General features: G+C 41.1%; 3 protein-coding genes across 10 annotated transcripts; 2 read left to right on the forward strand and 1 right to left on the reverse strand.

Annotated features, from left to right (window-relative positions):
• Positions 1-4,190: 4,190 nt before the first annotated feature.
• Positions 4,191-21,272, reverse strand: LOC129165250 (uncharacterized). Of its 4 annotated transcripts, XM_070542698.1 has the most exons (18): positions 21,136-21,272; positions 18,571-18,697; positions 8,848-9,016; positions 8,697-8,746; positions 8,516-8,619; positions 8,240-8,430; positions 8,015-8,156; positions 7,812-7,930; positions 7,282-7,726; positions 7,105-7,182; positions 6,726-6,898; positions 6,520-6,639; positions 6,397-6,444; positions 6,233-6,316; positions 6,057-6,122; positions 5,263-5,326; positions 5,078-5,186; positions 4,191-4,958 (listed from the first exon to the last, which is right to left on the reverse strand). In XM_070542698.1, exons 9-16 carry the CDS (start codon positions 7,403-7,405, stop codon positions 5,273-5,275), a joined length of 747 nt encoding a protein of 248 aa, XP_070398799.1. In that variant the 5' UTR covers positions 7,406-7,726; positions 7,812-7,930; positions 8,015-8,156; positions 8,240-8,430; positions 8,516-8,619; positions 8,697-8,746; positions 8,848-9,016; positions 18,571-18,697; positions 21,136-21,272; the 3' UTR covers positions 4,191-4,958; positions 5,078-5,186; positions 5,263-5,272. The 4 variants fall into 4 exon arrangements, with proteins under 4 accessions (XP_070398799.1, XP_070398801.1, XP_070398803.1 ...); XM_070542700.1 differs by having other exon boundaries at positions 6,726-6,889; positions 7,282-7,930; XM_070542702.1 differs by lacking the exon at positions 7,105-7,182 and having other exon boundaries at positions 7,282-7,930.
• zc3h14 (zinc finger CCCH-type containing 14) lies at positions 10,039-15,284 on the forward strand. 5 transcript variants are annotated; one of them, XM_015947157.3, is made up of 18 exons: positions 10,132-10,297; positions 10,731-10,773; positions 10,856-10,970; positions 11,054-11,094; positions 11,190-11,355; positions 11,445-11,617; positions 11,699-11,751; positions 11,828-11,988; positions 12,194-12,294; positions 12,363-12,521; positions 12,601-12,666; positions 12,761-12,887; positions 12,966-13,165; positions 14,274-14,412; positions 14,488-14,639; positions 14,749-14,831; positions 14,920-15,026; positions 15,101-15,284. In XM_015947157.3, the coding sequence occupies exons 1-18, from the start codon at positions 10,262-10,264 to the stop codon at positions 15,102-15,104; spliced, it is 1,926 nt and encodes a 641-aa protein (XP_015802643.3). In that variant the 5' UTR covers positions 10,132-10,261; the 3' UTR covers positions 15,105-15,284. The 5 variants fall into 5 exon arrangements, with proteins under 5 accessions (XP_015802644.3, XP_015802645.3, XP_015802643.3 ...); XM_015947158.3 differs by lacking the exon at positions 10,132-10,297 and adding an exon at positions 10,039-10,093 and having other exon boundaries at positions 11,445-11,751; XM_015947159.3 differs by having other exon boundaries at positions 10,079-10,151; positions 11,445-11,751.
• Positions 19,427-26,555, forward strand: batf (basic leucine zipper transcription factor, ATF-like). Its single transcript, XM_015947164.3, has 3 exons — positions 19,427-20,433; positions 21,145-21,249; positions 25,535-26,555. Exons 1-3 carry the CDS (start codon positions 20,371-20,373, stop codon positions 25,739-25,741), a joined length of 375 nt encoding a protein of 124 aa, XP_015802650.1. The 5' UTR covers positions 19,427-20,370; the 3' UTR covers positions 25,742-26,555.
• Positions 26,556-26,571: the final 16 nt, after the last annotated feature.

The following is a 26,571-nucleotide window of genomic DNA, read 5'->3' on the forward strand; positions in this document are numbered from 1 at the left end:
GTGCAAACAAAATAGTACTTGCTAAATATTCAGTTTTATTGTTAAGCCCAAGATGAACTTTTGACCTACACCAATTGCTAAAGTACAGGACCCCCAGAAGCAGTGAAAAACATTTGAGCAACACTCCTCTCTCACCAGCAACAAAAATTAGTTATTAAATATCCATAACACTGTCCTATTGTGTATCACAGCAGCTCATTGCAACAGAAATTAACTACTACAGCTGATAACTATTTAGCTAGTTGGTATTTATTTTGAGTGAAAGACAATAAAACCAAAGAAACACTTAATTTCACAACCATTTTATTTTGGGTACAAATGAATTTGCTGAAGCATGGCTTTCTCAGCTGCATATCGATTCATCCCCTCCCATTTTTCCAACACTTTTATTGTTACCTGAAAAACATGCAGGATACTTCATCGTCGTCTTCCTCCGCTTATCCGGGTCCGGGTCGCGGGGGCAGCATCCCAACTAGGGAGCTCCAGACCGTCCTCTCCCCGACCACCTCCACCAGCTCCTCCGGCAGGACCCCAAGGCGTTCCCGGACCAGATTGGAGATGTAACCTCTCCAACGTGTCCTGGGTCAACCCGGGGGCCTCCTGCCGCCAGGACCTGCCCGAAACACCTCCCCGGGGAGGCGTCCAGGAGGCATTCTGACCAGATGCCCAAACCACCTCAACTAGCTCCTTTCGATCCAGAGGAGCAGCGGTTCTACTCCGAGTCCCTCCCGGATGTCCGAGCTCCTCACCCTATCTCTAAGGCTGAGCCCGGCCACCCTACAGAGGAAACTCATTTCGGCCGCTTGTATCTGCGATCTCGTTCTTTCAGTCATTACCCAAAGCTCATGACCATAGGTGAGGATTGGGACGTAGATCGACCGGTAAATCGAGAGCCTGGCTTTCTGGATCAGCTCCCTCTTCACCACGACAGATCGGCTCAGCGTCCGCATCACTGCAGATGCCGAACCCATCCACCTGTCGATCTCCCGATCCCTCCTACCCTCTCTCGTGAACAAGACCCTGAGATACTTAAACTCCTCCACTTGAGGTAGGACCTCTCCCCCGACCCGGAGTTGGCAAGCCACCCTTTTCCGGTCGAGAACCATGGATTTGGAGGTGCTGATCCTCATCCCAGCCGCTTCACACTCGGCCGCGAACCTACCCAGCAAGAGCTGAAGGTCAGAGCTGGGTGAAGCTAGGAGGACCACATCATCCACAAAAAGCAGAGACGAGATTCTCCTGCCACCAAACTCTGTTAAGGATTACTTCATACACTGTCAAATGTTTTCGAAAAGTAACTTTTATACCAATCACTGCTGAAGACTGCGTTGTACCTCTGGAACAAGGACATCAAACACCAAGTCCAGAAACTGGAACTCTCTCTTCTTTATTAGTTTATCTATTCCTGAGCATGAACCAATCCGCTCTGCCAGCTCGTCAACCTATAAAACACGTTAACATAAAAATGAACAAAACATTCCTCTCAGCATTAGACAACGGACCCAGGTGGCCCACTGACCACGCATCCACATAAATAAATGTGATGCAGCTTATTGTAAGTCAGTATACATTTACCTGTGCATCAGCAAAGTGGAACATCGGTGGCTTTAGTCTTTGCTTTAATTTAAGCGAGACACCTGGATTGTGCCACAGATACATGAGGCCAGACTTCACTCCACCGCTGCAGACAGTCTGAGTAGAGACAAGAGTTAAAAATAAGCAACATTACCACAGAAAACAAGGGATTGCATTATCCTATGTCCAATTTTAGAGTCTTAATTTATTATAATTAAACATTACCTTGATTTCACCATCTGAAATCACTGCCTGGGTTCCATTTTTCAAAGCCTCGATTGTCCTGTAATTTAGATAAAAATACATCTTATTAGCAAATGAAGAATACAAGCACATGTAAGGAGTTTTGTCAGTGTCACTTGAAGAAGTCCGACAATTCATTTTAGATCTATATTTAAGGCCTGTAACTCCTGAATGATTTGCAGCTACATGTGCTTAAATCCGGTAATATTAATATAAACCAAACCCGATCAAAGCAGTCAGTCGACAAAAATATCTATTTTTTATAAGGTTAGGATTATTCTGAAACAGAATCAGAAGGAGGGCGGCATTAATTAGAGAAGCGGCTACTATTTCAAAGTTATTGTACCTGGTGCAGGACACCTGATTTGTGCAACCACAGTAGAATGATCCAGCACACCACACACAATAACAGAAAAATATTTAGAGATATTGAAAGCTAAGCTTGTCCAGAAAATACATTTTATTTCTGGGTGCACAGGACCAGTTCCAGTGTGGGCCAGATGCTGAAAAATAAATTCATAAATCTGTCTTTTTTGAAGTTTCACAAATCAGAGGAAGGTTTCACAAATCACAAACTATGTTTTATGCATTCCTACGAGCCCAGAATAATCTAAAACAGGTTTGAAGAGTGTATGTGTTGTAGGTTTTGAGCTAGAGCAGAATAAAAATGGTCAGAGTAGAGAAAAATTGGGTGTATTAGCCCTTTAGCCATTTCCCGAATCGGAAGCTAACTTTAGCCTCGTATGAAAACTAGTGATTGAAACCACTTACAAATCTCTGAAAATCTACGCTTTTTAATTAAAAAAGGGTATTAATAACGTTTCAGTCAAGTCAGTATTAGAAATCGTGGTCTTTATATCATATCTAAGTTATATATAAAGTTAATATTATTACTTTAACTGTTTTAACAAACAGGGAGACCAGAAAAATCAAATAGCTAAGTTAAAGCTAAGCTACAATTGCTGATAGCTTTATTTATGTAGCTTTTGTGTTAGCTAGCTTGTGAACTCCCTGCATTCGTTTTAAGACTGCGTGTTAATATTGATACAATTAGCTATGAAACACGGTGCCTTTGCAGTAATTCTCTGGTAACGCTTTAAACGCTATAGTGCCTACATTTAAGAACTAAGAACGGTTGCAACAATTAGTTAATTTCATCCTTACCTTTCTTTCTTTATCTATCATCCTTATCCTAACCTTTCCTCAACTGAAACCCGCCGAGTATGGTTGAAACAAAAACAACGTAGCGGCCGCCAAAAAAGGACCAACTTCCTGCCGAGGTCTTTCGCTCGTCGATTTTCCAAAAGGAGCTGGCTGCGGCCGCTGTGGAGCTCCACAGCAACCGGAAACACGTGACCTACACAGTAGCCGGAAGCACGTCACCACCACGGTAACCAGAAAAACACGTAACTTTACTTAAATTGACTTTGACCAAATTGCGATTTTGTTACTATTGATGCTGCTGAGAAATAAAAAGCCCCTGTGTGAAATGTATGGTTGTAGTAGTGTGTCTTAGCTGTGGAGCTCCACAGTAACCGGAAACACGTGACCTCCACAGTAGCCGGAAGCACGAAAGAACTATTTACACGTTACCATAGCGATCAGAGAAGCGTGCCCGTCTCAGAAAAGTGTATAAAGCATGTAGTGGTTTTTTTTTTACAGTCTTAACATCTATAATAATTGTAAAAAATAAAGTTGGCTACTTCATGGATTTCACCTACCGCGGGTTATTTTTAGAACGTATTTCCTGCAATAAACGAGGGACTGCTGTATTATTAATAGTAGAGTCTGGGACATCTAATTGATTAACATCAACATAGATTATTATGCACTATTATTTTTGTTCAACGGTGATAAAGTCCTAATGTCTTCATGATAGTTCCTTTTTTTCCTCATCTGAGCATCGGGGAAAAGGCTGTCTTGCAATTGTTGAGGTCACTAGTGTGTGCCCCATTTCTTCCAGGATCACTCTCTTTATAGGTTTTAATGGACTCCTAGTACTGTGAAGTGGTTCCATGGTACAAAGGCATTGTATTCCAAGATCTGGGAGACTGTAGAAATGAGCAGTGATGTCCTTCCTACCATCTTTCCAGAAAAATAAGTGATCTGGAAGCTGTTAGGCTTATTTACAGCAAAAGCACTTTCTGCACCTGCATAAACTCCAGGACACATTTACTAACAGTGTTTGTTGCTGTATGTGCTGCAGCTTTGAATTTTTTAATAATATATATTTTGTTAATATTTTGGTTATGCTGTCTTGTTATGAAGTGTACAAGAGTAAAAGTGTTTTTAGCATGTGCTTCAAAGCTAAGTTTGACTGGGAAACTCAAAGCTCAATAGTCTATATCAACAGAAATTCACTGCAGCCTATGTAATATTTGATGCATCATAATTTATTCTACTCGATCTTGCAAATACATATTTGTGTGGCAATGTCATGCACAACACACACAACTATTAGATCCTTAAAATCAAACCCGTGTCATTCTTTTGGCCCACTGCAGTGCAGCAGTCAAAAAAAAAAAAAAAAAAAAAAAAAGAAGAAGTGAATCTTGAGTGAAGTGGCCACAAATGGCCAGGATAGAGCCCAGAGTGCTAATGTTTAAAATGTATACAGTTATTATTGATTACAATTCTTTACTGTTAATATCAACAATAAGCTTTTTATTTTGAAATTACAAGTATAAAAAAATGCTGTTACATTTACATTTAATGCTGTTACACTGTAATCCTTTCTTATAAGTATGGACACAGAATCAAGTGAACAACATTTTGAAATAAGTTTAATTGGAATTTTGTACTATACAAAAACAACAACAACATATTAAACAAACAAACAAACAAACACAGTCAGTGCCTTCATTTGTCCATTACATGTCAAACATAGCACTGACCCTTAGTCCCTGCTCATCAGCACATGCTTTCAAAAAGAGCTCCATGTCCTCTGCAAACTGAAAAACAAAGAGGAACATGTCCCTTGCTCCAGTGTCGTCTTCCTCTGACATGTCTCTTAAGACCCTCTGCTGGTCCCCTTGATTTAAGGACAGATATTTTGGCATTGTTACGTGTCCACGGAAAAGTGCCTTATTTTGGACAACCCACTGCACAGCAGGACGCAGATCTTCAACAACTGCTGGCTCCTGTGTCAGGCAAATGGGGATAAAAACACAGCTATTTCTCTGTTGCAGAACAGTTTTTTAACAGTTATTCAAATGTCACTTACCATGTAATTACACTACTGTTTAAAGTGAATACTGACCTGACTGACTTCCTGGAACTTGCACTTTTTCAGTCTGAAAATGGGCACGTGTTGTCCTTCAAGCACAGCTTTGGCTTCCTCTCTCCAGTGTGCAAATAGCTTGCCAGAGCTTAACAGAAAATTTTGATATTGTTAAGGAGTGTAAACTTTAACACAACATAGAACAGAAGTCAAAATATAAATACCTCCTTCAAGTCAAAGCTGTTTTTTTCTGACCACTGCCCGGGAATGAGCTTCACTGCAAGATTCCTTTTTTTCAAGACAGTTACATTCACAAGTTAACAGACATCATCATGATGGGTGTGAAATGTTTATTGCTAATAGCACCAACTGTAACTATAGGCCTTAGGAACATGACCTCAACAAAACAGCATAACAAAATGAAAAAGTACAGTCGCATGCTCACAGTTGGTCAAAATAAAGCATTTTCAGCTTTAATTTGAGGTTGGCATATTTTATAAACTAATATTTAATGGTGTTTTATGTTAAACTAAAACATTTGAAGACCCTATTTATGTCTGAAACTCATCTAAAGACAGCATCACTGACTTGATCAGAATGTGAAGATGAGAAATAGAATAAAATGTTGAAGCATCGTGCTGATATAGTTTATAAAAAAAGCATGTGAGTGTACTCAAGATCAGCAGAACATGATCATGCACTTAACCTGGAACACTGAACAGGTTCCCGAAAATTCTGGAACAAACCAAAAATGCTTATAAAAATGTGACCTCAAAAGTGAAACATAATGTTGGCCACCAAATCCTGCCTTTGTGTGTAACGGGTCAAGAAAGAGGATTTCTCTTTTAAGTGGCTTCAGTACCTAAAAGACAGTTAGCCATGACTTCAAACCTGAAAACAATGTCATTGCAAGCGATCACAATCAAAGATGTTTGAAACTGCGTCATAAAAGCTTGAATACATCTCAGACACATAGCAACATTCTAACAGTTTGTACGTGTCAAAAAACAAGACTTACACACAACTGGAAATGAGCAGGTGTCCAGAGAGGGAGAACTATGATGTCCATCCTCTGAGCATCAGTCTGAAACAGAATTTTATTTTGAACTATTCTGTATATGAACTCTCACCAAAGTTATAAAAAAATTATCTTTTTGATTACTTGCTTGTTTCTTTAAAGGACGGTACACTTACAGGAAAGGACTGCAATGGATCACAGCCATAGGGTGCAAGCCAAGTCCGGGTGACGTACAGATTTCCTATGTAAATGCGTATCCCCTAGAATGTAAAAACAGCACATTTAAAACAACAACTCTTTAAATTAAAGCTTGACAATCATCCTATACAACATACAGTACCTTTGACTGAACAATTTTAGTGATAAGCTCAAAACACCCATTTGCAATCTGAAACAGAAAAAATCATTAAAAAAAATTAAAGTACACTTTATTATTTCATATTCATAGAAACAAAACACTTACAGTCGATTCCATTTCTTTGTTTAAACCCAGTGTCCAAAAATCTGCCCGCGTGAGGCATCCAGAAGACGTTTCAACAATCAGCTCATCTTTGGGTCTGCTGATGTCCAGAACATAGTTGAGCTAAAAAAACAGAGAGGTCATAGACTGTGGATGACAAAATCAGATAAGCACGTTGCACTTTGTGACATCTGAAAACTTTAACATACAAGCTGTTGTTGGCCAGGGTGCGGTACGAAACACCACGATGAACGGCTGGCCAAAATGTTCTCAGGCTTTGTCAGAGCTTCGCACGGTGGTCCACACAGGTCAGGAAACGTTGTATCTGTTGACCTTCTATTGGCTTTCTTGTTGTCAACTCCTTCCTGAGGATCTGTAGGGACTTTAACAGTTTTCAGACAAAACACTGCATAGAATGCATATTAAATGCATACAAATGCAAGAAAAATAAGCACTGATAACAGAAGGAAATTCATTTGAAACAGCAGACAAGTTCGTTTACGAGCCCGCAACTACAACAAGATAATGAATGCAAGATTATTATTTCACCTGTATATGACAATCACTATTCAAAATAAGAAATTTTACCAGTGTCACCAGACATTGAAGGTGCTGGGTTCAACACCGTTTCTGTGGTTTCTCTGGGTTTACTGCACACCTGTGGGGCTAGGTACACAAAGAAAACAATATAAACACACAGATAGGAACAAATCTAACATGTGAACAATGGTAGCGTTCTGGTCATGAGACAATGCATGTACTTACCTACGACAGCTTGACCCAGTGCCGACAATGAGATATTGATCTTTCCAAGTCGACCATGTCTTAGCTGCCTCTCCAGAAGTTTCTTGTTGGTGACAGTGTTATAATGATGAGTCATATTTCTCATCAGAAACACGTGTGGATGGACTCATGTTACTTAAAAAGTAATTGTTTTTCCTCATGTTTGCAAAGAACTGCTCAACAACTTGACTGTTCAGCCAGCCTTTCAGCTCTGGGACAAGTTGAATTCTGCGTAATATGTCCTTGGGATCTTTTGTATTTCCCTCATGAAATCTGTCATACAGGACATAATGGTCAGATGATCCAGTGACAGGATGAGGATCTTCATTTACACTATCCATCCTTTCATGTAGCCATGGAAGATTCACTTTCAGGCTTCCATCCTGTGCAGCCTTGACATTTTCCTCAGTGGGCTCAGCCAGTCGACCTTCATGTGGATGAAATGGCAGTTTATCAGGAACCCGCAAATTGGTGTGTGCCACCAAACCCCTCGCAAAATCGTAAACACAGACGTTTGGCATGTGCTTCCAGGACAGGAGAAGGTCAGCAAAATCCCGGGGACTTTCAGCACGAAGATTAAATTTAACACTGTATACAATGCCATGTGGACATAGTATTACAGACCATCCTCCTGCAAGCAAAGATTTAAAAAGTTGTTTGTGAATGTAATTACATATTTTAATGCTACTTCTAATAATCGCTAAGTGAAGCTTACCAGAGGCACCCCATATGCTTTGAAACACCTTATCATATGTCTGCCTGCTCTTCATCTTCTCCCTCAGTCTGGTGATGAGATCAAAGCGGGAGCCTTTGGAGTCGATGTTGCATGCTTTACACAATTTTCTCACCACTCCAACCTGACAGTAATTAGGGAAAAATGTAAATGGAACAACCCCTGAACTTTATGTCACATCTTCTGAAAACATAAAAGCAATGTTACCTTTTGTTTTGCGAGTTCATCCAACAGACGGTCTTCTGTGACACCGCTAAGCTTTGCTTCATGTGAAGAGCTTATTCCTACTTTTTGAAACTCTGTGTTAAGCACAATGTCACTTGTTCGAGTTTCATTCCCGATCCATGGTGCCCAGGACGTGTAACTTGGTAGAACTGAAAATAGATTCTTCACGCCGCCTACAGAAAATGGCATGTTTTTAATTACAATCTAAATTACTTTAAAACACTGAATGACTTTCAATAAGTTTTTGCCATCACTCACTTGGAAAAAAAACCCACGGCTTATCATTTCCAGGTGAACAGAGTTCCAAAAACCTTCAATGTCATGTTCACCATTGAAGTCTTTCGGGGCTTTGAGGTCACTCACTATAATAAATTTACTCATAAGAACATGCACATAATGTACACAATGAACTATGAACACAAATGTACATTAAACTTACCTGCTAACTTGAACACCCCTTTTCTGTGTAAGTCCATAACTACCACTGAACTGTACAATGTCAACAGCAACTTTTAAGTCAACAAAGATACTGCAGAAGTGCTTAAAAAGTGCATATTTATAACTATAAAGTATTTTTAATACAAACATACCGTTGAAATGCAAAGGATTTTTCATATGCACACTTAGATGCTTCTCAATCTTTGCCCTGACAGTAGGGCTGGAAGTGGGGCACAGAGGGCAGTGAAAGAGTCCTCTGCAGCACGTGTTGCATTCCTGCAATTCTGGCTTTAACCCCGAATTCCAGATTGATATGTGCATCTAAAACAGAGAGAAAAACAGATAAACACCATATACACATTTAAGTTCAGGTTTTAGCAGAAATAACACATTACAGTTAGCATGTAATAGATTTGGGAGGAAAATTCTTGAAAAAAACAAACATTTTACAACACACTTTCATTTGTGAGATATCTTTCTATTGACATATAACAGTCAATTGAACAGGGGCTAACTAAAATCTGGGCAATAAAAAAGCTGTACAGAATAGAATAACGAATACAAGTATTGATAAATATATAAATCTGTTTGTGACGAAATGTACGGTGTTGACGCTAAACTAAGGTGTCAAAAGTGCACACGTTCCTTACTACAGTTTAGATACCTCTGTTTAAAAATAGTCAAATAAAAGTAGAAGCATTGACTCGACTTTTTAGTCAAGTGGAAGTAAGAATTACAGGGTATAAAATATAATTTATGTACAAAATCCTGAAGTAATCTTGCGTCCAAAGCACGCGTGTGTGGGGCTGATTTACAAATGTACGGATTACAAAATACAGACACGCGTGCTAAAATGTGAGAAGTAGAAGTATAAAGAAGTATACAGTAGGCACAAAAAAGTACAACAGTAAAGATACCAGAAAATTCTACTTAAGTACAGTATTGAAGTATTCGTTATTTTGCATCTCTGACGCCAACAATAAATCATACTCTAATGCAAAACGTGTTTTTTCTTTTTCTCGCCCACAGAAGCCGCTAATCAAACTCTTTTACTTAAACCAGGCCCAGGAAAAAGCATATCTGTGTGTTTCTCTGCCATTGCGCATGATGGGAAAAAACAATTAAATAAGAAGGAATGTTGTTGTAACGCAAAAAAAAGTGGCAACATGATCACTGTAAGAAAACCAGAATTATGAAATCACTAACGGCGAGTTTATTTAAGAAAGACTGTCCCAACCTTTGCAAGACGTCCGCGGTATCCATGTGTTTATTGCCATTGTGGTGCTCACATGCTTCCGGCTACTGTGGATGTCACGTGTTCCCGGTTAGTGCGGAGGTCACGTGTTTCCGGTTACTGTGGAGCTCCACAGTGGCCGCAGACCCTTCTCCGTTTTTCCGGTAAATGTAATGACACGCCATCTTGCTCTCGACACACCAGCTGATGTCTGCAGCATAGGTCTGCAGCCAGGTCCTACTCTAAATTTGTCCCAGATTTGTTAGGCAGTGGTTGTGGGAAAGAGTTTCTTCATTTTAAAAACGTTTTTACTTGACTAAAAAAATCCAAACATGGAAATTGGAACTGAAATCAGCAAGAAAATAAGAGTGAGTAGCAGAGCAGATAGTTTGAACGGAATTTCCGGTTAAAATTACTGTTAAATAACCGTTGCTAGCTTGTTAGCTTGCTAACTAGCGTGTGAGACGAGATGAGGACCAGTCTGTTTTTATTTATTTAAGCGCCCTGTGTTTTTATACTTAGATTTCCCTTTTCCAGAGTTTCTGTTTTCTTTTACTCCAGTATGTAGGTAACTTGCATTGGTAAATTGGTTGCTTGGGCAACTCCGTGCGGTGTTTTAGTAGTGTAGCAAGGCTAATGTAGCCTGACAAGCGAGACTATATGATTATATTATTTATTCAAACGTTGTAAAACAAGAATTTGGTGTAGTTTACTAGGCTACGGCTAATGTGCTATCTCCACACTCGGCACTGTTTTTGTTTAAAAAAAACTATTAAACTTATAGCTTTATTTTTGTTACAGGCTGCTATTAAAAGCAAACTCCAAGAGCTCGGTGCATACATCGGTAAGAATAGATTCCTATATGGGATAGTGGCTGCTTTGTAGTTCATTCTGACGTGTTCATGTATTTGATATTTCTCCCGCAGACGATGAGCTCCCGGATTACATCATGGTGATGGTGGCCAACAAGAAAACGGCTCAACAGATGAGCGAGGATCTCTCTCTGTTCCTTGGGAGCAACACGGTCAAGTTTACTACATGGTAAGTCATTTCACTTCAACCCTTTTTATTTTTACTTTATTTTACAAGTTTTTTTCATGCATAACTTTTGTCGTTTCTTTCAGGTTGCATGGTGTTCTGGAGAAATTACGATCTGTTGCGGGGGGTGAGACATGCCAACGTGCTAAACGGATCATTTTGCACCCAGAAAATGTAAAAGTGTATTTAAAGTAGTTTAACGCCTTGTTTGCATGTTTTTAGAGCCTGCCTCCCTGAAGCAGCTTCAGTCCGACGTTGCTGTGACAGGTAAGAGTTACACGTCTGCCAGTGAAAACGGCCGAGCTGAGGAGTTGAAGGTGTTGACGGTATCCAGCTCACGCTCTGATAACCCTGAAGCACCCGTGACAAGTTCTGCTTTTGAAAGCAGGTACATGAAAATTTTTAATGCAGCTATTTTTTTTCTTTTCACACCATTTTCACTTCAAAAATGTCTTTTTTCCCCTACTTTTCTTCTAGGAAAGGAACGTCTGGAAAGGGCTCTTCTCGATTTACCTCAACTATTAAACCGTTAATGGAGTCTCTCCCCTCAGAGGCTATCATCGACATTAAACCGGATATGGATGACGACCTCATCACTGAGGAACCTGTTGAAATAAGCGGCAACAGAAGTCGGACACATCGCCTAGCCAGTAGGCCTACTGCAGAAATCTACAGAGCCGGTCAGAGCAAGTTTACATCAATAAGCTCTCTGGACATGTATCAATCCTCAGAAGGATCGTCTAATATCAGGAGCAGCAGATCATCCAGACCTGGAGTTAGTAAGGTGCAGTGAGGTCTCGAGCCAGCTTTATTCTCTGTTTTGTTTTTCTTTCTGATGTGCCCGAGCTTTGCGTTCGCAGGAAGAGATGGCCCGGAAGCGGAAAGCACCAGTAGCGAGTTCTGTTGTTCGAGTGAGCCAAGCTGAAGATGAGGACAGCGATGACGCAGAAGAAGAGGAGACGGGCTACAGCAGCCGAGGCTTGTCGAGTCGAGTGTCGCTGCCTGCCAAACCAGAGCGAAAGTCAGTGTTAAATCACCACCACGTTTTAATCATAATGTCACATCATTCACTTGTTTTATATCGGAGAAACAAAGGTGGCTGTTGCGTTTAAAAAAATCTTCACTTTATTACTAGTTTACGTTGCTGCCGTTTTCATTGGTGTTGCGTTTCAACTTAAACAGTTTTCCACTTTCCTTCTTGCATGTAAACACTTTGTTTGTTCCAGGCCAACTCTCCCACCAGCCAAACAGGCTAACAAAAACCTGATCCTGAAGGCCATTTCAGAGGCACAGGACTCGATCACCAAAACCACAGCCTACACAGCCAGTAAGTATCCCTCGTCTACACCTTTAACCAGGAAAACACGACGGGTTGTCAACAGATGTTCTCCACAGTGCCTCAGAGACAGACTGTTCCTGTGGCTCCCAGAACTCGCCTGGCCAGCACCGAAGAGATGACTGCAGCCATCCAGCTGGTCCAGCAGCACCTGACCAGCCTGACCCCCCGCGCGCATGCCTACACGTCTGCAGACCTGCCGACCTCCAGAGCAGCACGTATGTACAAATAAAAATGAACGACAGTCACTCTAACAGTTCTTCTCCATCCTTCATTGGCTCTTGTTTTCTTTTCCAGCTCCAACCAGGTCATTGGCCTCACGCCTTCAGCTGGAGAGTGACAAAGGAGAGAAGAACCAATGTAGTGAGTGTTTTTTCTTTTAGATTGCATCACAGGATGACAACTACTTTTTAAAAATGCCTTTTCTTTCTCCATCTTTCCTGTTTTGTTGATGTAGCCTCTGACTCCGAGCTGAAGACATTCGACACACGTTCCTTCATAATGAGTCGACCCGTTCTGGATGAGCCTTCTGTCAAAAGCTCTCAGCAGGTCCAGCCATCATTGCCTCGCACAGTTCAGGCCAGGTTCTCTCAGGATTTATGTCTTTTATCCATTTTTTTATGCCACTTGTTACTTTTTAACATTTTGAACCACGTTTTTAGGGAGGGAGGTGACTCCTCCAGCCCTAAGTTCATAGTGACGTTGGACGGGGTTCCAAGTCCCCTGGGAAACCTCACAGATGGAGACATAGAGCTGGACGATGTGAGACCAGCCATGAAGGCCACGGATACCACCGGCAACGCCAGAGAGTCCAAAGTCAGCGTCCTGCACAGGTTACAGGGGGTGTTCGCAACAATTGAAGGTATTGTTTAGGGCACTTAAAGATTAATCCTATTTGATGCACCTCTTACTAAAAGGACACTATTCAACTTATTCATATTTTTAAAATAATTGTCTTGAGCCAGTTTGTGCTAAAATGACCTTTTACAGGGTTAATGAAATGTCACTCAGACCTCTACCGCCCTCTGTGGCCAGAATACCGCACTTGCAACTTCAGAGTTGCCGGTCAGGTCCCTAGTGAAGGTAGCTGACATGGTGGAGCTGTAGTTCAATTCAATTCAAGTTTATTTATATAGCGCCAAATCACGACAAGAGTCGTCTCAAGGCACTTCACATAATAAACGTTCCAATTCAGGTCAGTTCATTAAGCCAACCAGAAATAATGTTTCCTATATAAGGAACCCAGCAAATTGCATCAAGTCACTGACTAGTGTCAGTGACTATACAGCAATCCTCATACTAAAGCGACAGTGGAGAGGAAAACTCCCTTTTAACAGGAAGAAACCTCCAGAGAATCCTGGCTCAGTATAAGCAGCCATCCTCCACGACTCACTGGGGATCGAGAAGACAGAGCAGACACACACACACACACGCACACACACACACCAAGCAATGTGTCTATAGTTATATTGTGATTTCTTAGTAAATATTCTATTTGGTGAGAGATAAACTTTATTGTATTTATCCTAGTGAATCTATAATTAAACAGATAAACTAGCAGTAGCACATCCAACATCAAGGAAACAAAAAGTTATTATCAGGAGAGGGAGAATGTATTAGTGGTTAGCAGCAGTGTGCTAGACGATGGCCCCCTCCATGAGGCCACCACAGCTCAGCAGAACATCATTGAGTAGTCTGCTACCAGCAAGTTTCCTGTATGTTTTAGAAGCTGAACACAGCTGATCTGTTTAATTTAGTGATGAATCACTCCTGTAGACACTAATGAAAGCAGAGGAAACATTTCAGCTGTTAAGGTGTTAAAAAGACAAAAAAAGGGTCATTTTTGGTTTAACTGGAGTTAATTAGTAACGGACACTATGGGGTGCTAAAAGCAAGCAAAATGTCAAAGTCCGCCTTTAAAAAGATGTTACGGGTTTATTTTATAATTCTGTTACGTTCTCGTTCTCCAGATGAGGGGTTGGATGTTGATGAGGCGGAGGAGGATGCTGTTCTCTTGAAGAAAGCCAAGGTCATGGAGCGCTGCAAGTTCTGGCCTGTGTGTAAGAGTGGAGACGAGTGTCCGTACCATCACCCCACAACGCAGTGCAAGTTAGTATCTGGATTTAAAATCCCACCGTTGTTGCTTCAGTTACATTCAGTCACGATCCCGTGTGTCATCTTTAGGACTTTTCCCAACTGCAAGTTCGGGGACAAATGCCTGTTTGTGCACCCCAACTGTAAATACGATGCCCGTTGCACCAAACCTGACTGTCCCTTCACACACGTGAGCCGTAGAGGTGCTGTGGCCGCTCCACCCAGACCAGGCAACATGCAAAGTAAGAACCTGGAACTAAAAACGGGGATTTTGCAGCAGATGTGTTGATATTTTGATCAGATTCTAAATCTAAATAGATGTGTAAAAGTTTAGCGCGTGTGTGTTCACAGCTGTGCAGCCAGCACAAACTACAAGTGTGTGTCGCTTCTTCCCGGAGTGCAAGAAGATGGACTGTGCATTTTATCACCCAAAGGTGAACTTAAGTGGAGCTTGGCATGCTGGCTGTTTTGTTACGTGTTTGTTTGGACCCAGGCTGACCTGCTGCTTGTTCATATCTGCAGCCTTGTCGCTTTGCTGCACAGTGCAAACGAACCGGTTGTACCTTCTACCATCCAACAACAGCGGTGCCTCCAAGACACGCCCTCAAGTGGACAAAAGCACAGAGCAGGTCAACGGAAGGTCACGCTGTTTCCTCCCTGTGCCGCCGCTCATTTTAATGATCACTTTCTTCCCTTCTCACAGCTAATCGAGGCCTGGACATCCGACGGTCTTCACGTGAAGCCGTGGAAGATCCCGAAACATCAGCAATGATAATTACTGGTCAAATTTTATTTTACTGTGCTGTTTGGACTGAGTTTTAAATGTTTTGTAAGTTGAAGGTCGAGTTTGTCCTGATGTGCTCTGGTATTAAAGAATCAACACTGGCGTTTGTATTTATTCCATATCTTCTCTCTGATATAATTTATGCTGCTAAGTCAGCACAGATGTTTTTATATCTTGTACAAAAACTAAAAACATAAGGAAGAAAGTTGGTGGCTGTTCTATCAAGACCTTGCCTTTTACTTCGTGTTTTCTGATACAGTCTAAGACTCTTAATAAATAATGGAATGCTACCAGCATACTGATTTCTTTTATTAGTATATGTGTAGCAATAAACTAACATGTAAGAATTTTGAGCAAGTCTTTAAATACAGAACATATTTCTAATTTGTTCTCGTAGCGGTCAATTACAGACCGTGTTACATTTACTGATATTTTATAATTTTCTTTACATTTTAGTAAAAATTAGACTTAAGAAATGCATTTGGTTGTATGAAAACATCTAGGCTGTGTTTTCACCCACACATAAGTGCTGGTGAAGGTTTTTAATATCTTAAAGATCTCTGGAAAGCTCAGTTCATAACAAAAACTATGTAGCATCAAGTTCTCGGTACTGTGACCTAAACTTATCAGGACAAAATAATCGCACAAGAAATAATCCTTGAATCGATATTTTGTATCCTAAGTTGCTCTGGAAAGTCACTCATCTTTGCCAACTTTCAGAACTAAAGGAACAACCTGCAACTGACGAAACTTAAAAAATTAAAATGACGTTATGTCCTGTAAAGTTTTTGTTTTGACAACACTGATTCATCTCTAGTTTTGGTCGGTGGTAAATGGCTTTACACACAAAAATAAATCATTCACCTGAAGTATTTAAATAACCGCTAAATAAAAGCTCGAGAAAACCATAGACATGAATAAGAACACGCATCATTAGGCACTGGAGAGCGTAACAGCGCTGCCGCCATATTAGGTGGGTTCCTCACTTTTACAAAACCCAACTGAAGGTAACGCAGGATGGACAACTATGCCCACCTTTTGTACAGCCTATGGTTGCAACAATTGGCACACTATTGAAAACGGATCACTTGGGATTTCATATAATTAAATTTTGACTTATTTTTATTTAATTGTATTTATATTTTAATTATCATGCGTCTGATTTTGTTAAAACCCATTAAAAAATGTTAGATTTTTTTGGGGGGTAAGCACCTTCGTCTGGTCGAAATATATGCACAGGGGCAAATGGGGACCCACCCAAGATGGCGACTTGCTACATTACTCACGTAAATGACGTCCGTGAAGAAACCCACTTTCTTCCTTCTATAAATGCTGTTTTATTTCCCGCCTATTGGTGTCGCTGTTTGCATGCACTACTGACGTCATCTACCTAACAGTCAAAACTCCTAGCAGAAAGTCTGTTTCTCGCCGGGTGCGGTGGCGCGCGCCTGTAATCCAAGTCACTGGGAGGCTGAGGTTGGCGGATCGTTTGAGCTCAGGAGTTCTGGACTGCTGTGGACTATGTCGATCGGGTGTCCGCACTAAGCTCGGTATCGATATGGTGCTCCTGGGGGAGCCCGGGACTACCAGGTCGTCTAAGGAGGGGTGCACCGGCCCAGGTCGGAAACGGAGCAGGTCAAAGCCCCCGTGCCGCTCAGTAGTGGGATCGCGCCCGTGAATAGACACTGTAGTTCAGCCTGAGCAATACAGCGAGACACAGTCTTTTTATACGTTTTGTATTTCGACACCAATTCCACGTGTCATTATTTTACACAACATGTTAGGTTTTATTTGGTTTTATTTGTTTTATATACCCCACATTCAACCTTAGACACGAGTGCTACACCGCCCCTAACTGGACAAAAGCTCACACTGCACCATTCGTCATAAAGGTTGAATCATTTCTCACTCAGCTGAGTAAATCTGACAAAAAAAGGCTTTAAAATAGCAAAGTTGGACTCCTTTCACTGTGAAAAGCTTTGTTTGCAGAAAGGTTTCCATTCAGGTGGTAGACCTCAGCTGAAGGAAGTCTAGTTTTCAAGTACAGAGGGTTTCCTCTTCCCCTGGTGTTGTAGGTGTGGTTGTAGCAGGCTACTCTGTTAAAGCCCATCATTTACCGGGTTTGACGCACTGACAGTGTTAAAATTAACACAGAAAACAACTTACATAATATATCTTACAGGTCAACAGGAAGCAGACTTTTTTTTCCAAAGAATTTTAGGAACAATTTGCGGTAAACTGAGAAAACTTTGCATTCAAATGAGTTAAAATTAATTTTCCCCATTTCTGAGATAGTCAGAACCCTCCCACAATCAGTTCCAAGCAAGAAAACCACACACAGGTCTCACGGATAATGCACACCTGAGTTTCTTTTACCCCAGAGTCCTGAAGAGTTGTGAGAAATGTTTGAAGTTAGAATTTTTGTGAGGAGAAGCTGGAAGACAACTTAAAATTTTAAAGAGCAAATCACCCCCAAATCACCATTTTTTTGGCTGATTAACTATATAAATTAGTATCTAATGGTAGACGTGTTATCAATAATTTGGGACTTTAGTGTATCTTAGTTCAAATTCAAATATTCTGCCTAAAACTGTCAGTGTTGCGCCCTCTTCAGGTAAAAACTCTGCACTACATTTGTATTTAAATCTGCTAAGATGTACCTTATGACATTAGCTGGTAACATATGATGTCACAATGTCATTGTGAGCCTGTGTGTGTGTGTGTGTGTGTAGCGGCTCTGCCCTCTCGTTCTGCCAGGAAATGCCTCCTTGTGGCATATTTTTCAAACAGGAAATGGGAGTGGAGTAAGACTCTAGTTGGGGGTGTCTTGCTCTTTAAAACAATTGCATATATTTGAATAGGATGTTTGGGCCTTTCTGGTGTGTGATTTTGTCTAAATGTTTGAAATAATCTTACAAGGTCTATTATATTCCTTCTTAACAGCCTCTATGTTGAGAAACAAACCATTTCTTCAATAAGATTGATAACCTAATGGCTAGTTCAGGTGCAGCTACCACATAAGTGGATTGTGGCCATTTTTAATCAGCTCTAAACTTTAAAATTTCACATTTCATAACCTTTTAATGAGAATATTTAGTCTGGCAACAGTCCATTGACAGCTCTCAGCCATGGGGCAGGATTTACGGTTGTCTTTCAAAGTGTCTCCGCATGCTATTGGATTACAAACAATGTGATGTGCTTACTGCTACAGATTTCAGTCAATGAGGCAGTCCATCATACTCTGTCAAAGAACATGTAAATAACATCCTTTTTCTGAAGAAACTTTGGTATGTCTACCTGCTCTTGACTCAAAGAAAAGCCAAAGACTAAATAGTAAAAAGGTGACGGCTTCTAAACTAATCTACAAATTTAGTTAATCAGTCATTCACCCATTCACACTCTGGAGGTGATGATCTGCAGCCACAGCTGCCCTCGGGTGTGCTGACGGAGGCGAGTCTGCCGGACACAGGTACCACTGGACAAGAGCATGGAAATCAGTCTACCTCACAGTTTGACCTGCAAAAATAGGGAAGTAACATGTAAAACGAGGGCAGCATTCCACTTCGGCACATGCGTCTACACTCTGTGAAATTTGTTCCTGCTCCTGAAACTCTGTTGGGGCTTTTGGTTTTGAGCCCCCCCCCCCCCCCCCCCCCGATTATCAGTGGGCCCCCTCATCTTTGAACTGAAACTGTAATGCCCACAGTGGGTTAGGTTGTGATCATTTCTAAGGTTTACATAAAAATTTAGTCCAAGAATCCCATCTTGTATTCCACAATCCAGCATTTGTACCTTGTTTCTGAGATCGATTAGGTAATTCAGGCTTTGAACTCTATCAAAGTCAGACTTGTTTTGTTTTCTCTCCGTTTCAAACCTTGTTGTTGTGTCTCCAGCCGAAGGGAACCAATCAGCTTCTCTTCTTGTCTTTTTTACAGGCTCAACTCTTTTTCGACAGCCTTAAATGCCAAGTATTAGAAATGTCTGCCCTTGCCCGAGCTCTTCAAAATTCCTGCGATGATGGAACATGTTTTTGTGTGGGAGGACTGTTCTGCCAAGCAAAGCTGTTTTAGTCCTGATAATTCTTTTTTTTTTCCTCACAAGAAAATCTTGTTCTTGCACCACCAAATGCCTTCTTGTGATGGGGCCAAACATGAAAGGGCCTAACAAGTAAAACGGCCACGATGGCATTTCGATTTAGCATCTGGAGCTAACCGTCAAACTCTTAGAAGACCAATTGTTCCCCACATTTCCAGTACGCATCCCCAATTGTGCACATTTAGTGGATATTTAACCTTCTGCGTTTTCTAGGCGAGTCCCCATGCTTCCCACACCCTCGTTTACAGCGAAAAGCAACGAGAAAATTCTGAGTAGGGTTTTGGGGAGCCCCTTTAGTGTTTCTAAAGACAAAAAATACTAAATATTGCCTCATGTATTTGCAGCTGGTGTGTCGTGAGGCAAGACAGCATGGCACAGTTCTGGAAAACACCACAAGACGTGTCGATATTCACGAGCCAGTCATCCATGTGGAGGTCTGGGATGTGGTGTCTCTCGGGGGATTTAGTCGAAACACAACATTTTATGTGGCTGCCAAAAAAAGAGGAAGGAGATCTCTTTTCAAAGTACTTCGTAGTTCTGGTCCCTTCTGAGAAGGTTTTCTTCTTATCAAACATCAGCCACCAAAGGATGATCAGATGAGGAAAAGGGCACAAATGCATTGTTAATCTGGAATTTACACAATTACCTTTTGTGTTTTAACTTTTCATCAGACATGTGACTTCCAGTCTAATGCAACTTACCCAGATTCTTACCAGAAGCCACATCACATACAGCTAATTAGGCGGACAGCTATAGTCTCGCAGCATGCGTGTGTGTGAGTGAGTGTGAAACCAAGAGAGAGAGAGAGAGAGAGAGAGAGAGAGAGAGAGAGAGAGAGAGAGAGAGAGAGAGAGAGAGAGAGAGAGAGAGAGAGAGAGAGAGAAGGGTGATAAAGAAGGAGGAGTGTCAGAGAAGAAAAGAAAAGAGGGAAGAAAACGCCTCGTTACTCATTGAGTGGTAAGAAGAACTGTTATCAACACTTGTTCTGCGACAAGGACTTTCTCTCTCACACACACACATTTTTACACACACACATAAAGAAGCAACAAGCAGAAGTGGACAAGGACGCAACATTTCCGTCGCTGCAGTTGGCCATGGCTCAGGGCTCTGACAGCAATGATGCTAGCTACAAGTCTCCATCACCTGGAAGCAGACCGGTGAGTGTTCAGATAAAAAACAAAGTTTTCTTACTTTGCTTCACAAATCAAATGAGACATCTTTGTCTTACATCTCTTACTTTGTGCTGACTTTGTGAGCAGCAGCACCGGTCCTCGCTCTATTGGCTCTTTTCACGGTTTGTCAGGGTTTTTCACATGCACACATGGGCTGCAGGCATGACTCGCTTCAAGTGTAGGCTTTTTTGGAATTGCACCACTTCTCCTTTGCCAAAGTAATGGGAATCCTTTGTTTTTGTGAGGTTTTTATTCATCTTGGTGAATCATCATTCTTTGAGATCCTCTGATGTGCACTTCTCACGTGTGCATGAAAGTCTCCAGCGTGTTCTGGAACTCGAGTCACATCAACAAGTGCTTCAGTTGGAAGCACATGGCGGCTTTTTGGGGTTTTCTGTGATATTATGGTAATGAATTTGAGTCAGCGTGATGAAATGGTTTAGTTATTGTGATACTAAGAAGAATGGGCGTTCAGGACACGAAACAGGGTGTGTGTTATGCCTAACCGATGACTCAGCCACTCCCTGACCCTCTCCACAGGTGTAAAGCATCTCCTGTCAAACTGTCATCATCTATGCAGATGACGCTTCCTTTTTCACCTCTAACAACAAAATGACACAAACTCCAAACTTTGAAAGAAAACTCCTCCTTTCCGTGTGTTTTTGAGAATAAATCTGTTTGCTTTACTTTCACTAGAGCTCAGAAGACGATCCAAAGAAGGTGATGCGGAGAGAGAAGAACCGACTGGCTGCTCAGAAGAGCCGGCTGAGACAGACACAGAAGGCCGACAGCCTTCACCTGGTGAGGACACTTCATCACCACAAAGATCACATCCATGCACCAACAGATCTTTGGCTCTGAGGGGAAACAGGCAAAAATAGGAACACATAGTTAAGAAAGTTTGCTTAAGTCAAGCAGAAATCATCCTTGTGCAGCCAAATTAAGATCCTGAATGTAGGTTTGAACTATGTTTGCACAAAAACTACCTGACCATGCGGCGATGTGTCATGGCTTTTGTTGAATTGCACACTTGGATGCTATTGCTGTGTTTGGTGAAGATTAAGGAATAAATTAGCACGTGTGGGCAACCACTCTCTTTTATGCAGCAATTTCACACCCTAGTGTTCTGATGGATCTTACCTGTCCTGCTCACGACAGCAGAACTAAAAACATAAAAGATTAAACCTGATTTGTCACTTTCTTGCAGTGTGACTTCCTCATTCGAGGTAATGCCATCCTCTTGCTGCCATGCTGATTTTCAGATCATCTGTTTTCTGTGAACTTTATCAGACATGAGCTGAATGGATTTTCAGCTTCAGAGAAGCCACACTAGTAGATTATGTGTAACAGGTCTGAATGCACGAGCCCTTCCAGCGAAACCCACTATCAGCCTTTTCACAACACTCTCACGTTCTGGAAGGGTTTGCAGCGGGCACCGTAAAACGTGCTCTGCAGTTGAGCTTGCATGGTCTGGGTAGATAAACAGGAAGGTGAATTTTCCCTCGCTGTGACACGGTGCCTTATTTCCTGTTTCTTCAGTAGTATTTTCTTCTGAGTGAGCTTGAAAGTTGTATGTCGTGGGCGTACAGAAGAGGAGGGGAAAAAAAGGCAGTCACTTCTTGTAAAGCGCTGATACCAGTGGGCTGTATTTGGTTAGGTGACGCAAGTACAGGGGTTTGCCCAAAAGCTGGAGTGACGGTAAAGCTCTGATGCATTCGGTCATGGTGAGATGACCTTTTCAATACCTGGGTGGAAGGTTTTTTTTTCACCTTTATTCCCACATACAAACCTGTATCAGGCTCTGATGTTTGCTTTGTTCTGCAGAATCTCAAAGCTGATGATCAGAACAAAAAGTTGTTGTGGAAGACTTGAAAGTGTTTGAAAAGCACGTGCTCAGGCCTCGCTGCTGTTGCTGCAGGGGGATGAAGGTGTATTTTTTTCCTGCACCTTTGCTACAAAGTGTTGTACTTGAGCTTAGAGGAGAAACGAGAGACTCCCAAGCAACCTTTTTACTGACTTTTCTCAATCAAATTTCTCGCAAAGAAGATTAAATGAAAGTAAATTGTTATCATTCTCTAAATTATTAAATTAAATTAAATCAGACGACGGATATAAAGGTCAACTTCACTGAAAAGCCACTTTTAATGATTATTTCTTATTATAACAGGTCACTGTGAGTTTATCATGCCGGCTGAACATGGTAATGGCCTGTATTTGTATAGCAACCCCCAAAGGCGCTTCACAACACAATCATTCACACATGGGTGATGATGAGATATGATGTAGCCGCAGCTGCCCTGGGGCGCTCTGACATAGGCAAGGCCTGCTGGACACTGGCACCACCGGTACCGCCGACCACCACCAGTAGGCAAGGTGGTTTAAGTGTCTTGCCCAAAGGACAAAACAGCAGTATTCTCTGGTCGGAGTCGGGATTGAACCTGCAACCTTCCGATTACTGGACAACCTGTTCCACCTCCTGAGCTACTTGCTGCTCATAAAACTTGAACATGAAAATAGTCTCCTACACTTATCTGATTTCCGATAGAAATTAGACGGTGAAACGCTCAGTTCAGAAAAGTCTGACAGAGTGACATCACACTGTCACTGAACATTCATGGACTCATCCATCTTGACTCGCAACGGGAAAGGCTGTTGTTTTAGTGTCCAGGAAACAGCAGAGAGCGTCATGGCTAGAGGAATGTAACCGTTAGAAGTTAGCAACTCCACCACACAGCAAAACTCCTCCAGGCTTGTGTTATTTGTGGAAATAAAACATCAGCGTTGAAGAGCGAACTCAGTCAGTAGTAGGGTCGAGCTGCTGTTAGCCAATCAGAAGAGAAACGTCCAAATATCAGGAAATAAGACTCCAAATTCTTGTACTCAGCTCAACTGTGATTTGGCTCACTTTTAGTTCCTGAAACAGGTGCACCAGAGCATCCCCCCCCCCCCAGAGTACGTATCCTCTAGGCATCCATTCCTACTGGAGCCTACTGCAAATGTGTTAAAAACATGATTAAAGCTGATCTTTAAAAAGAAGAAAATGTGAGAGATGAATCTGGATAAAACTCACCAAAGACAAACAAGTTAGCATGCTTTAGCTAGTTTTCATAACTTTGTTTACTTTTTTACTAAACAATTTATCATTTCTATACAGATTAGCTTAAAAAGTGACATTAGACATTTATACCAGGCTGTTCATGATTAAAAACTATCACATATTTAAATAAAAACACATTTACAGCTAGGTTGTCTTCTTTGTGGCGGCGTTCTTTACCCCACAGTCTTGCTTTGAGGTAATAAAATCCAGACTTTAAACTGGTTTAATCAACTTTTACAAATACAGACATGTACATTAATTAGCTGTAGCTGGTGAAATAGCCCCTATTTTTCTAAACTGGGCTAAATTTCCAACTTAATGATGACTTCAGATAACAGTTTTTGAAAGTGTGAAGAGGGGGAGTAACGTCAGTTTCAGGAAAAAGAACAGTGGAAATCCGTTTATTGGTTAGTGAAAGGATCACTTCCATATTTGTGATTTGAATGAAGAATTTACACACTTGTTTAGTGGTAATTGTAAAAAAGTCAGAATCTATTAAACAAATCAGATCACTTGTGTGTGTGTGTGTGTGTGTGTGTGTGTGTGTGTGTGTGTGTGTGTGTGTGTGTGTGTGTGTGTGTGTGTGTGTGTGTGTGTGTGGTTGTGTGTGTGTGGTTGTTTCAACTCCTGTTCTGAGTATTAGCTGAAATGTGATCATCCAGGAATTTTGCTAACAGGAGGTGAATTTTTTTTTCCCTTCTTCATCTGAACTGAGGTGTTCTGTAACCCGGGGATTTAACAAAAACACTAAAAAGGAGAAATAAAATTGCAACAAAAAATGAAAGGTTGTTCATTTGATAGCTAATGATAATAGCAGTGATAACTTAAAATAATATGAAAATAAATACATTTATTTCCTCTTTGGGTAAAAACTGTGCTAAATGTAACTTGAGCGATCAGAAAACACATAAAGATGCAAGGGTTGGAATTAGAGGTCAACCGATACCGATATGGCTGATTTTATGGACCGACATCCAGACATTTTCCAATTTATTTTCATGCAAAAATGTCACTAATAACGTTGTTTGATGCACTAAATTTCTGAAGCGGAATCAGTTTTGAACTCTGAATTTAACAGTTTAGTCCGTGAACACAGCTGATTTAGTGACAAATCGTTCCTGTAGAGACTAATGAAGGCTGGGAGACATTTCAGCTGTTAGATTAAGGTGTTAAAAAGATGAACGCACAGCAAGGAGACACGTTTCATTTTTGGTTTAACCACAGTGAATTAATAACGTTAACTAAAGCAGTGTAAAAGTGTTTCTTTAACTTTGTGCACTGCTCAGTGTTGAAGCTAGACACTTAAATAAAGTTAATTTAGAATATGCATTATGCAGATGTTATTAGTAAATGTAAAACTAATTTAACCCATTCACTGCCAGTTGTTTTCTGATCAGAGAGCCACTGACTTCCTGCATTTGTGAGCATCTTTACTGTTTTTTAAAGAGTCGCAGAACGTTGTACTGCATGATCATGTAAACATCAAATGACCAAATGAAAGAGTAGACTCACTTCTTACATCAGGAAGAATCACCGTGTTTCTAGCCTTTTCCGTTCTTTCACTACCCGTTTGTCCAAGTGTGAGCTGCAGAAGCTTTTTCTGGGTTAGCGCTGATGAAAATCGACTTTAGAGATGTTTACTTTCAAGTTGCGCAAGCTTGTACCCGAGCCTTAAAAAAAACAGTTCATGACTTTAGTCATCAATAGCAGCGAATGAGTTAAATTAAATTCTGCAACAGCATCGGACAACCCGAGGATGTGCCTGACTTTAAATGGGCTTTACTAAGGACAAATATCAGCCGACGCCAATGTATAAAATTTATATCGGCTTGATATATCAACCCACCGATATATCGATATTCCTCTAGTTGCAATGGCATTTATTTCATATCATTTTATACAGATACCTGCTAGAAGAGGTTAAAAAGCAGCATTTCCACTACTTGTATCCCTGCGAGGTGCACTAACATCCCATCTGTGTGTTTGCAGGAGAGTGAGAAGCTGGAGAAGCTGAACGCCGCCCTGAAGAAGGAGGTGAAACATCTGACCGATGAGTTCGACTACCTGAAGACCATGCTGACCAAGCATGAGCTGGTGTGCACCGGGGGCGTTGCTCAGAACCCCGACCTGCACTACTCCCCCCATCAGAACAGCTACCACCACCAGCACATTGCTGTACCACACTACCAGCGCTGACCTGCCCGAGGACATGCTGCCAAAACTGACCTCAACGGAGAAAGACTCACTGGAGACTCGTCTGATGTTGTTAATGATGCACGTTCATCAAAGCCCCACCTGTAACATGTAGAAATCAGATTTATTTATTTAGCTTCCGCTCTTGTTTTCTTGCATCCGGGTCTGTTTATAGCTCAATATCAAACAGTCGATGTTTACAGTGGGAGGATAGTGTACTCTCAGGTGAGCCTTAGTTTTTGTAAATTGTGCTTCATTTAATGTCATGGGGAACATCTTTTTTATGTCATACTGTCATGTCTTGTGCTACAAGTGGTTGTATTATGAGTTTGTTTTTGTGTGTGTATAAATTCAGAGGATTTTTATTTTTATTCGACAGGCTTTGATTGTGGACATGAAGAATGTAAAACATCAAAATAATCCGAAAGTGCAAGGAGAGAGGACTTGGTTAGGAATCAGTGTTGATCAGAATCCGCAGATGTATTTATTAAGTGTGATACTTTTTATTTTTTATTTTTAAATACAATTTTTGTTTTGTGACTCAGCTTGGTGTGTAAAGTCTGCACAGCTACTGATAAAAGACCAATGTGAGTTTTTTCTGCTTATGAAGGAGTACCAATAGATGGCGCTGTTTACCTAATAAGAGTTTATATTTATAAACAGGAAAAAAACATGCAGACTGCTGGTGTCCATGGTTTTGTGTGGAAATTTTAATTTCAGCCTTTGAGCACAAATGAGGCGTTCAAGTCACCTCGTTGCTTTTATGGAGAGGTGAAAAAATGATCTGTTAAAGCAGAAAAATGAGAGTAATAAATGAATAGACTCGCTGGAAA

The sequence above is a fragment of the Nothobranchius furzeri genome, chromosome 2 (assembly GCF_043380555.1).
Source record: "Nothobranchius furzeri strain GRZ-AD chromosome 2, NfurGRZ-RIMD1, whole genome shotgun sequence".
NCBI classification, from domain to species: Eukaryota; Metazoa; Chordata; class Actinopteri; order Cyprinodontiformes; family Nothobranchiidae; genus Nothobranchius; species Nothobranchius furzeri.

Coding starts and splice junctions, on each gene's coding strand:
- LOC129165250 (XM_070542698.1), bottom strand. CDS start 7,405: ATGAGAAATATGACTCATCATTATAACACTGTCACCAACAAGAAACTT. Junction 7,183..7,281: donor ACTGGGTCAAGCTGTCGTAG/GTAAGTACATGC, acceptor TTGTGTACCTAG/CCCCACAGGTGTGCAGTAAA. Junction 6,445..6,519: donor ACAAAGAAATGGAATCGACT/GTAAGTGTTTTG, acceptor TTTCTGTTTCAG/ATTGCAAATGGGTGTTTTGA.
- zc3h14 (XM_015947156.3), top strand. CDS start 10,262: ATGGAAATTGGAACTGAAATCAGCAAGAAAATAAGA. Junction 12,295..12,362: donor AACCACAGCCTACACAGCCA/GTAAGTATCCCT, acceptor TGTTCTCCACAG/TGCCTCAGAGACAGACTGTT. Junction 14,640..14,748: donor CAGACCAGGCAACATGCAAA/GTAAGAACCTGG, acceptor GTGTGTTCACAG/CTGTGCAGCCAGCACAAACT.
- batf (XM_015947164.3), top strand. CDS start 20,371: ATGGCTCAGGGCTCTGACAGCAATGATGCTAGCTACAAGTCTCCATCA. Junction 20,434..21,144: donor CATCACCTGGAAGCAGACCG/GTGAGTGTTCAG, acceptor TACTTTCACTAG/AGCTCAGAAGACGATCCAAA. Junction 21,250..25,534: donor AGGCCGACAGCCTTCACCTG/GTGAGGACACTT, acceptor GTGTGTTTGCAG/GAGAGTGAGAAGCTGGAGAA.